This window comes from Onychomys torridus, chromosome 9 (genome assembly GCF_903995425.1).
Source record: "Onychomys torridus chromosome 9, mOncTor1.1, whole genome shotgun sequence".
Lineage (NCBI taxonomy): Eukaryota > Metazoa > Chordata > Mammalia > Rodentia > Cricetidae > Onychomys > Onychomys torridus.
Genome location: NC_050451.1, coordinates 54653045 through 54665086, shown reverse-complemented (window position 1 = coordinate 54665086; position 12042 = coordinate 54653045). Strand labels below are relative to the sequence as shown.

The 12042-nt window shown below is 43.1% G+C and overlaps 1 protein-coding gene across 1 annotated transcript in view; it reads left to right on the top strand.

The window, feature by feature from the left end:
- The first annotated feature begins 3290 nt into the window (after nucleotides 1-3290).
- Nucleotides 3291-12042, top strand: part of Adam2 (ADAM metallopeptidase domain 2) — a 47233-nt gene continuing 38481 nt past the window's right edge. Inside the window, exons 1-4 of the mRNA XM_036200031.1 lie at nucleotides 3291-3363; nucleotides 3888-3964; nucleotides 8899-8954; nucleotides 10765-10843. Of these exons, the coding sequence (XP_036055924.1) occupies nucleotides 3291-3363; nucleotides 3888-3964; nucleotides 8899-8954; nucleotides 10765-10843 (285 nt within the window). The remainder of the gene's footprint in view (nucleotides 3364-3887; nucleotides 3965-8898; nucleotides 8955-10764; nucleotides 10844-12042) is intronic.

Genomic DNA, 12042 nt, shown 5'->3' with positions numbered 1-12042 from the left:
ATGTCATTGGAGTTGTGGAAATGTCTCTCTCCCAGGAGGACCAGAGAGACCATTTAGTTGATAAACATTTGTCTTACAAGAATGGGGACCTGAGTTTGACATCAAAAGCCTGTGCGAAGAAGCTGTGTGCAGTGGTACACATTCGCAAGCCCAATTATCACAAGGTGGAAGCAGGTGGGTCCCTGGAGCTTTCTGGCTAGCCAGTCGGGTCTAGGTAAGCAAGCCCCAGGCCAATGAGAAGAGAGAGAGGGGCTCCTAATAAAATAGCCAGGTATACTTAGGGTAGCTTTCAGAAGAAGTTCTAGAACATCTTGGAATTGCCACCGAATTGGCTATGTACATGGCAATTTCTGGACAAGAGACGGTAACTTTTGCTAAATCCGCAATAGTTCAGTGGCGACTCGATTACAGTCCTTGTTGCTCTGGGAGCATCTCCTTCTGGGTAGATGCTTAGAATGCAGGTCCCCAGTGGCTCCACAGAACGAAACTTCATTTAACAACATGCCCCAATAGACCTGCACCCCAGGTACTACTGATGGCGCCTGCCCAGTGCAGAGGACGTCACATACCACCCAGCACCCACTAGCCACTGTTTCCTCCATGTAAGCCTCTCAAACCACACGAGTGGCCAGGACCATCCCCCCGAGGACTTCTAACTGCCAGGTTCTACCCACAGAATACTCTATCTGCCCTAACTGTTGAGCCCTACCCCTACCCTGCAGAGCAAAAAGCCCAATCTCTGGACAAGAAATCTCCACCCTGGAAAGCTCTACCCTGAAAAGTTCCATCCCCTTCCCAAGAAGCTCTATATAAGCCCTGTATCCCGTTCAGTTAGCTGCTGTTTCTTGCTTGAGCAGAGGCAGCCACCCTGCTGGTATTTTCCCTCCCAATAAATCTCTTGTGTGAGGTTTGTTGTGCAATGTGACTTTGTGGTATTCCTTGGCTTCCAGCTGCCAGGAAACCTTTCCATCCCAGCTGCGATGCTTACACTCCATACACCCATGAGCTTCAGCCCAATATGAAGTCTAGACTTGATGCAGAACAGGAGCAAAATGTCACACTGGGCCAGAGAGGCATAGCCCAGCACTGGCCAGCACTGAGCATAGTTGATGACATCATATGGTTCCTACAGTCCACAAAGATTACAGGACTGCACCTCCAGAGCCCTTCAGGGAACCAGCATGCCTCCGGTGGTGAGTTCATTGCAGCAGAAGAAAACTGCAAAAACTCTCATTAAATCTGGAGACAGACTCTAAGGAATGTAGGCAAATCAATCCAGAAAAATAAAGAAATGGCAAAACATAACAGGATGCATTTCAGGGACATGAGTTTGCTCCAACAGTTTAACTCAGAACATGAACATAAAGTGAAGAAAGTCTTGTGACCAGCTCATCTATGCAGAAAAGGAATTTCAATAAATTTAAGATCCATGATAAAATTTATATGAAAATTCTATCTGGTTGAAATAAAAGAAAACTTCTGATTATAACTACTGCTATCAAGAACAACAACAAAAACTACTGAAACAAAGTATACACAGATTTTGACAGTTATTACACCCAACAAAGAGATCCTATTTAGAATATATTTCCAGGTTCCATGTACAATTAAGGAGAGGCAAAGTAGTCCATTCAGAAAAGGGGGAGGGGGCACCTCAAGGAGGCAACTGCCCAAGAGGATATATATATCCCATAAATACAGAAAAGCATATAAGATGTTAACATTCATTAGCCACCAGGAATATACAAATTCAAACCAAAACAAACAGAGAAATTAAATGTAGACATTTGTCTTTGTTACATTCTGTTGCAGTGACAAACTGCGGTGGCCAAAAGGAATTTAGGGGATGAGGGGATTTGTTTGGCTTACACTTCTAGGTCACAGTTCATCGGGAATGTTGGGGCGGGAACTCAATTAGACACTCAAAGCAGAAACCATGGAGGAATGCTGCTTGCTAGCTCACTCCAAAGCTTATGTTTAGCCAACTTTCCTGTACAGCCCAGGACCACCAGCCCAGGGAGTGGTGCCACCTGCAGTGAGCTGTGCCCTCCTACAACATCAACAAAGAAAATCCTGAATAGACACACCCACAGGCCAGTCTGATCTCAGCAATTCCTCAATTGAGACTCCCTCCTCAGGTGACTCTAGGCTGTGTCAGGTTGACAGAGGTAACAAGAACAGTGCTGACAGAGAATCTAGAACCTTCATACACTTCTGGTAGGATGTCAATTACTAGTGCAGTCTTGAAGGATTCTTCAGAAGTGTTTACAAGTTCGACCCAGCAACTTCCCTCTGGGAATAAACTCAGTAGGAATACCTAAGTATTAAACCGAAATCACACACCAGGAAGTTCATAGACAGATATCAAATACACAGTGAGATACTCAATGTGCGCTATGCACCAAAACTGCTGCTGTGCGTGGGGCTTGCAATGTCTCTGTCCCAGGGACCTAGATGTGAAGAATACACCTGTTTTGCTTGAGACAGACAAAAGTCGTCTGAGGTTGTGAGCAAGCTGGAACTGTGGGTGGTTCTGTCTTAGCTGTTGATCTGAGTGAAGTTACACTGTCCCCTTGGATATTAGTCAAGACTGTCCACCTATGATTGACAGTATCTTTACATGTATATGTGTGTATATATATATCTTTACAGATATGTGTGAAATGTTAAATATCATAAAATATTATTGTTGTTAAGAATTAAAAGTTCCTGTCTTGAAAAACTAATAATAATAATAATAATAATAATAATAATAATAAGAAGAAGAAGAAGAAGAAGAAGAAGAAGAAGAAGAAGAAGTCCACGTAAGTATATATGCACCTTCCAGCTTCTCAGCTGTTCCACAGATTCTGTCTCTCAGTAGTTTGTTTTTTGTTTCTTGTTTTGTTTTGTTTTGATTGTGTTTTGGTTTTTCGGGAAAGAGTTTCTCTGTGTACCTTTGATGCCTGTCCTGGATCTCACTCTGTAGCCCCAGGCTGGCCTCGAACTCAAGAGATCTGCCTGGCTCTGCCTCTCTAGTGCTGGGATTGGATTAAAGGCGTGCACCACCACCGCCCGGCTCTCAGTAGTTTTTCGTCCCCTCGACCGCCTAATCCCTGCACCCCTTTTCCTCCTTTGGTCTCAGAACTTAAACCCAGCCAGTCCTTCCAAAGCAAGCGGCCAACTGCGGAGAGCAGCGCACAAGCCTGCCGGCACACTGCTGTGCCGCCCACAGCCCTCCTCTCGCGCTCCCAACTGCCCTGTAGCGGGTCAACTGCCATTCCCTGGGCCGAGGCCCAGGACGCCAGGCCATGTGGCGCATCTTGCTTCTGCTGAGTGGGCTGAGGGGGCTTGGCGGGCTTAGCGAGCCCCAAACAAAAGACAGTGAGTAACAACCTACCCTGGCGCCTTTGGGTGCCAGCTCTGCGGGCCTTTCCCTCTTGGTTGCCCAGGGTGTCCTGGGATCGCACCTGTGCATGCCCAGTCCACCAGCTCAACACGGCTGAAATGCCAACAGGATGCACCAGGCCTTCTTCCCACAGGTCCGAGGACCCTGAGAAATGAGAAATGGAGGTGGGCAGGCGTGGCTCCTACTATCCTCCAGTTTTAGATCCTGTTTCAGGTTGACGATGCTACATTGATACCCATGAGTTGGAAGGAGGGGAGGAAGTGAGTTTATTTGTATCAAGGGCTAGGGTTTTGTCTCAGAATTTACAAATCCTTCCCACTGGGCAAGACTCCCAAAGCAGCAGACATATTTCTCTTGAAAAACTTGCAGTTCGGAAAAGGAAGGAGAAGTATGGGTATTTGAATAGATTGCCGTGCTAAGAGCTGATGCTTCATGGGATACAAGGTTCTGGGTGTGTGAGAAGTTCGGCTTTCTGAGAAACGCCTTTTGCACCTTGCAGCTCCCGAGAGATTACACGTGCAAATCATTGTGCCAGAGAAAATTCGGTCCATTCCAAGCGGAGGCTACGAATCACACGTAATTAATTACCAATTTGCTTAAGACTTAGAAATCACCTAAATATATGCCTGTCGAAAAGTTGTTACTTTGATTTTTTTTCATCCATGTGCACACCCTAGATTTTTTTTTTTTTTTTTAATTCCCTGTTTTGCCAACTTTGACAACACCTAAAGGAAACACTGCTGACGACTTTGGGTGTCTCAGCCCCAGGTCCTTTGGAGATTTTGAATACTCACTTGTTGACCTGGTCCACCAAAGGTTTTCTTCCCATCCACCTTGCTGGGTATGTTTGAAGGACTATTCTGGTGAGGGGTGATGGTTGTCATTTGATACTATGCTATGTGTAGAACTATTTCTCCAGTTTGCAAATATGTTCCTTATTAAGATTATGCTTTTCAAACTATTTTTGCTTCTCCTTGGGATTATTGTCCTTTGCTTCCTATATTTTTTAAAGTAAGTTCTAGAACAGTTTGTAAGCTGTGTTCTTGAAGTAGCAAACCTTTATGGCTGGGCCACAGGTGGTCTGGTCATTAAGTGTCCTTGTTTCCTTATCATGTGTCGGTTTGCAGCTCTGAAGGGTCAAGTTTGTGGATTTTTATACATCTTTTTAAAAGGAATATGTGTGTGTGTGTGTGTGTGTGTGTGTGTGATTATGAAACTTGAATCATGTAGTGAAGAGGGGCATCTTAAAAGTGCTTGTTTTCTTTTTAATTGGAAAACAAACAAGGATTCTGTTTGGAGGGGAATAGCTGCCGGGACTCACCAGGTACTGATGTGCAGTAAGCAGAGTAGAAAATGGAAAAGAAGCCATTGTCGCAACTGTGAAATTCAGAACGCAAATTGTCTCTTCGGTTAATGCTTGCATTCTTGTTCCCTTGGAAGGGACCTGCTAGTGCCCTTGAAATGGCGAGGCTGCTGTAGTGAGTTACTCGGGGACACTATGCACATTTACAAATAGCGTGCGTGCTTAGTAGAAAGTAGAAATCCTAAGAGGAAGGTACTTCGAGTGTGAGTGGGCACAACTCAGGGGAGAAGTAAAACACCAAACGCAAGTGTGAACGTGGAGGGTCTGTGGAGCATGCACAGCCTAGTATGGGAACAGCTAGTGGAAAGGGGGAGGAAAGGAAGGCTCAGCTAGAGGAACTGGGAGTCCTGAGAGGAAGGGGCCAGGGGCAAGTTTTTATCAATTGAGAAATATTTTTTTTAAACGGAATCCTTGGGTCAGGTTTACAAACTGGCTTGGGAGGTGGGGGGAGTAACTCTGATACATCTGAATACCAAGGGAAGACATGTCTTAAGGGAAGTCAGAATAACAGTGGGGTTAGGGAGATGGCTCAGTGGTTGAGAGAGCTTGTTCAGTCTTGAGGAACAGAGCCCAGAGCCCAGCGCCCAAGCCAGGCGTCCTGGTGCCCTCTCCTGGCCTCTGTGTGTACACACTCACGGATGTATTGGTTAATTAAATTAAATCACTTTTCAGAAAGAATACGAAATGAAACAGGAAGGAAATGCGTAGGTCTTCTAAAGGAAGTGAACATAATGGGACAAAACCTCCAGTTTCCATTTTTGATAAACCTGGTTATACAGTCATTTACTCTAATGAAATGTCCTTCAGAAATGGGCCGTGCTAATGATTCCAGCCCGAGCCAGCATGGTGGTTCATGTCTCTACTCACAGTAGCTATGAGGCTGAGGCAAGGAAGGTCACTGCACGTTGATGTCAGCCTGGCCTTCACAGTACATACCAGGCCAGCTAGGACTATAGTGTGAGAAGTTTTCTCAATAAAAAAATCAGCCAACAAAGACGGAGCAAAGAGTTCAAATTACAAGTGGAGAAGAACATTGTTAAAAATAATGTGCTTCGGGGGCTGGAGAGAAGGTCCAGTGTTTAAGAGTGTGGTTCCCAGCAAGCCCATCACTGAACTCAGCCATCCTCAAGTCCAGCTCTCAGGGATCTGGCGCTCTCTTCTGGCCTCCCCTGGTATTGCACATATATGAACACACCTCTCGACAGATAGACAGACAATTTAAAAAAAATCATTTTTAAAAAGAAGATAACTATGGCTTGGAGAGATGGCTCAGTGGTTAAGAGCACCAACTGCTCTTCCAGAGGTCCTGAGTTCAATTCCCAGCAACCACATGGTGGCTCACAACCATCTGTAATGAGATCTGGTGCCCTCTTCTGGCCTGCAGGGACACATGCAGACAGAACACTGTATACATAATAAATAAGTAAGTAAATAGATAAATAAATCTTTAAAAAAAGATAACTAAACAATGTTATTTTCTGATAATGAACATGCAAATATGCACAGACAGCTTGCAAATATTTTTAATTATTTTGTTCATTATTTATTTATTTATTTATTTATTTATTTATTTTGGGGGTATTGGTGATTCATCTCACTGCCTTGTACATGTGAGGCAAGTAAGGCAAGTACTGAACTACACCCCAAGGCTATGTTTAAATTATAAGTGAAATTGAAAAAGTGCTTATTTTGTTAACAAAGCTTCCCTCATACACAGTGTGATGTTTTGAATGTAACTGGCCCCCATAATCTCATAGGGAATGGCATTATTTGGAGGTGTGGCTTTGTTAGAGTAGGTGTGGCCTTCTTGGAGGAAGTGTGTCAATGTCGGGGTGAGCTTTGAGATGTCTTCCGCTCATGGCCCAATGAGTCAGTTGACTTCCTGTTGCCTGCAAGATGTAGGACTCTCAGCTACTTCTCTAACAGCACTCTGCCATGCTCCCCATCATGATGATAATGGACCGAACCTCTGAAGCTGTAAGCAAGCCACCCCAATTTTAGTTTTAAGAGTTGCCGTGGTCATGGTGTCTCTTCACAGCAATAAAAACCCTAAGACGTATAGCATACATATTTATTATCGCTTTACTTCTAATTATAAAACAAATGACAACCAATTTCCAGGACTAGGAGAGATGAATAAACTCTGATATATTCAGAAAGTGAAACAGCACACCAGAGGGGGTAGGAAATGCCAACGATATTGTAGTAGCAGTGGTAATGATGAACACATGGGTGTTGCAACAATGTCTACTGTGTCTGAGGCCACAATTTAAGCATATAGACTGTGTACTTATGGAAAAATAAAATTTATGTAAATCAAAATTTATGCCAAACAAACCACTGTTTAAGTCAATATCATAACCAGGATGAACATGAAGGGTAAACATGAGATTTCATATGCTGGCCAGCGGGTTATCGGAGAGGACTCTGCTCTCCTGAGTGGGTGTGACACTGACTTCAACCACTACTAGTGCTTTACTTTTCAGTATAACTGTGGGTGACATGGTATTTTACCTATTTTTAAGTCTAGTACGGCTAAAGTACGTGACAATAATTAGAATCAAAATGTGTCTTACTTAGGATTTCTATCTCTGTGAAGAGACACCGTGACCACAGTAACTCGTGTGTGTGTATGTGTGTGTGTGTGTGTGTGTGTGTGTGTGTGTGTGTTTGAGACAAGGTTTCCCTGTGTAGCTTTGGTGCCTGTCCTGGAACTCACTCTGTAGCCCAAGATGGCCTCAAACTCACAGAGATCGCCTGCCTCTGTCTCCCGGGTGCTGGGATTACAGGCAAGTGCCACCACAGCCTGGATACAGCAACTCTTACGAAGGAAAACATTTCATTGGAGTGGCTCATTTACAGTTTCAGAGGTTCAGTCCATTATCACCACAGTGCGGCACATGGCAGCAGGCAGACGTACTGCTGGAGTAGTAACTGAGAATCCTACATCTTGCAGGCAACAGGAGGGGAACTGAGACACTGGATGGTTTTCTGAGCATAGGAGCCCTCAAAGCCCATCCCCACAGTGACCCACTTTCTCCAACAAGGCCACACCTCCTAACAGTGCCACTCCCTGTGAGACTATGGGGGTCAATTACATTCAAACCACCACAAAGAGGCTTACAGAGAATTCACAAGGCCCTTTGAAAATAGCATAAAATTGAACTATTGGAAGTATCCTATGAGAGAACTGAAGGAAATAAAGTTGCCCATGTTGTTTTTCATGTACCATTGTCCTGAAAGTACTTACCAACCCATGCAAAAAGGACAGAGACCAGAAACAATGGCCAGGCACGAGGACTGGAGAGGAAGTGGGGGGAAACTATCATGATTTATAGACGAGACAGCTATAAATAAAATCTGTAAGTCAGACCAATATCCAACAGCAGAAAATTGTATAAGCATAATCAAAGTACGTTTTTATTTTGGCAAAGGCAAAAGTACAAAGCAGGATTTTATAAAAGGATGTAACTTACACGACATATAAATCTGATTGCAAGTAAATCTCACAAATATAGAATCTTCTAATGGAACACAGGGATTCCAATGAGAAGGGGGAGACAGAAGACCTTAATATGCTGAGGTATGTTATTAATTATACACTTGTGGACTAAGAGATGTCAAGTCTCTGAGAACTGGAAACTGGTAACTGCAGGGAGTGTCTCTAAATGTTCGTGTTACGATAGTGGTTGGTGAGCTCTGGACCCAAACCACAAGCAAACTTTATAAAAAAAAAAAAAAAAAAAAAAAAAAAAAAAAAAAACACAAATACCGCAGGCTATGGTGTTGGCATTTTGCTCTCCTGTTTGTGAAACTGATTTTGCTATCTCCTGCCATATGAACCATAAATTTATAGTGATCCCAATCTTTAGCAAGCTAACTCAGTTATTGGATTAAAAAGTGACCAATTTTTTTACAAGATCCGTCTGATTGGGTAAGTTAATGGATAATAAATTACAGCCATTTGTTTTTCTGCCCTCTTTTATATTTTTAACATCACATTTCATTGAAGTAAGTCAACATTAAATTACATTTTTTTCTTTCTTTGTTGTATTAATGTGATTTGGGGATGAAGCATCCCTGTTTTAAAAAAGTTTCCTTTCTAACTCCCTATTTTCCTTGTTTTTTAAATATATTCTCCTTCCAGGTGGCCTACAATATCATAATTGAAGGGAAAACATACACTCTGAACCTAACGCAAAAGTAGGTGACTGTCATATTTCGTCAGCTGCCTTTATGTCACTAATCACTATTGTTGGTCCCTACCTAAAGTGTAGTGATTTTATGTTTGAAAACTTTCTATTTACGGGCTGTTCATTTTTTTCCTCTTTGTTGCTTGTTTGTTTGTTTTTTCTTTGGAGACACGATCTTTCCGTGTAGCCAAGGCTGGTCTGGAACTCATTACTCTTCCCACAGTCTCCGAGATGCTGGAGTGACAGGCACAGCCCCCCCCCCCCCCCGACTCCTTGATTTGTGCTTCACTTTTCTCCAACTTTGTGTTTGAAAGACTATGAAGTCTCTGGAACAAATTCCCAGACACTGTGCTTCTGGGGGCTGAAGCCATCAGCAGCCAGCATCGTTGGTCTGCTTTCAGCCCTCCCAGCCCCCTCCAGTTATCTTTGTAGCGGTTTCATTTCCAACCTGACCACCAGCCTATGCCTAAATAGACTGGCACTGTGCCCACGCTTACCACCATAGGACACTTGTGATGTGTACAGAGCCATTATGCCATTATGCAAGTGCCCTGTGAAGCCGCGGGACAACTCACTCCACCCACCTCTTCGGGATGCTGTTGGACATGCAGGGAGAGCGGGTGTTGGTTTGACATGAATTTGAGTGACTGACTCTTCCTTCTGTCCATTCTGCACTCATTGATCTATCGCATGTATTTATCCATACCCATCTTTCCCATTGCGCTTCTTGACTCTATGCTCTATGTATGGTGATTTCCTTGGATTTTACCTTTCATTTTACTGTTTCTTTTGGTCCAGTTTTAAAGATTGTTTTCAATGAGCGTATGACTGTTTTTCATGTTTAAACTCCTGTACAAACACACAGCTTAGTGCTCTACAAATATCTTTGGTCTCTTCTGTCCTTTAATTTTTTAAATTTTTATTTTAAATGTTTGCAGAAAGATTTTTATTTTATGCCTGTTTTGTCTGTGTGTATGTATGTACACTATGAGCACACAGTCCCTGCCAGAGACCAAATGAGGGCATCAGAATGCTCAGAATTGGAGTTACAGAGGTATATGAGTCACCCTGTGGGTGCTAAGAATGGACAATGCTCATAATTAATTACAGAGCCATCTCTCCAGCCCTATTTTTTAAACTTCTCAACATGAGAAGTTTTTTTCCGTATACTACATTATTTAACTGTTGTTTCTTCTCTGCAGAAGATTCGAGCTTTGAACCTGCCTTTCCATGTGTGTGTAGCCACTGTTCTAAACCCTGTTTTGTGACTATTCCTTCCTGTGACCCTTTCCTACCGCTCTGTGGGACATGAAGACCTCTCTTTGGAAATGGCTTATTTCCCATGATCCTCTCCCACCTCTCTGTGGGACACGGAGGTCTTGGGAATGATGTAGTGGTTGTTTTTGTCTGATCCCTTCTGGCTCTTTGAGTTGGGCTCAGCATTTGCCCTTATCCCTCACTCTTGGCCATGCTGGGGCTGCTTGGCATTCAGCTGTCATCTGACTGTAGGATACCTTGGGTTGCTGTGTATTCATGTTAAAAGTAGCGTGGAACAGGCAGACAGACTCCTCTTCACAGTCTGGGCAGAGCAAGCATCTTTGTCTAGTTGGTTTCTGATGGGAAGACACTAGTGTTGACGTGGCTTGCAGACAATAGCAATGGCTACTTGTGGGAAACTTAACATAGAGGTAAAAGATCTGGACACTGGAGAAATCTTCTGCAAACTTACCTATAGAAAATGTATACGATAATGATCTTTTAAAAACTAAACGTGTGGGAAGCAATTTTCTATTAAATGCATTTTATCTTGACTTTTGCAGAGCGTTTTTGCCTCCCAACTTTAGAGTTTACAGTTATGACAATACAGGAATCATGAGGCCTCTTGATCATCATTTTCAGGTATGAGTTCCATCTCGCTCTGCCTTGGTGGTGTGGCAGCATAGATGTCCTCTTCAGTTGTGACATAAACTTAATAATTTCCTTCTGGTGAGATGTGCTTATCTCACTGGAAGGTGATTACTAAACCAAATCATACTGTAGTGTTTCCAAACTATTGATTTCCCGATGGTGTGTGTGTACGTGTGTGTGTGTGTGTGTGTGTGTGTGTGTGTGTGTGTGCAAACCATGATTTGAATAGGGGAAACTATATCTGGGAAAACAAGGGAACCCCAAGGTGTCCTCTGAAGTTTTCCCAAGGACCAAATGAGAACACATAAAATTTCATGAACAATTAGGAAAATAGGACATTTCACACATTGAAACACTTGGAGTTTTGTTTAATGATGTCTGCATTGGGGTGGGGGTGGGGAACTGAGAAATGTGGATAGAACTGCGGAGCTCACCCATGTCTGAAGTGCACTTTTTATTTTTACCATTGCCCTGCCCTGTGTTTGGTGCTTCCTCACCCCTCTTCTTTCCTCCAACTCTCCCTCCTCCTCCTCTCTCTTTTTTCTCCTTTGAATTTTCATTTTCTAAATAACAATTTTGTAGTGACTAAGATTTTAACAAAATAAAGTAACAGACGTGGTCCTTGTGTCTTGATTTCTTTCCCTGTTGCCTGGCAAAGGCAACTTAAGGGAGAAAGGGTTCTGGTTCATAGTCTAAGCTCACCATGATGAGGAAAGGAAGGTGGCTGGAGCTTGAAGCAGCTGTTCACATCGTGCCTATAGTTAGGAACAAAGAGTGATGGATGCATCCTGCAGCTCAGCTTCCTTTCTCTGTGTATAAAGTCCTGAATCCTAGGCAGGAAGTGGTGCTAACCCACAGTAGATGGGTATTCCCAACTCAGTGAACAAAATCATGATAATTCCAAGACTCATCTCCCAGGTGATTCTAGATTTCGTCAAGTTGACAACTGACACTGGCACACCTTGCTTTAACTGTTGTGCAACAGAGAAAGCAGACACATATGAGTCAATATTAATATATAAATAATGCACATTCTTTAATGATGCCATAGTGTTACAGAGAGAGAGAGAGAGAGAGAGAGAGAGAGAGAGAGAGGTTTGCACGTGTTTATGTATATATGAGAGAAAGAAAGACAGACATAAGACCACAATAGCCCACACTTAAACATGGAGACATATGCCTGTAATCTC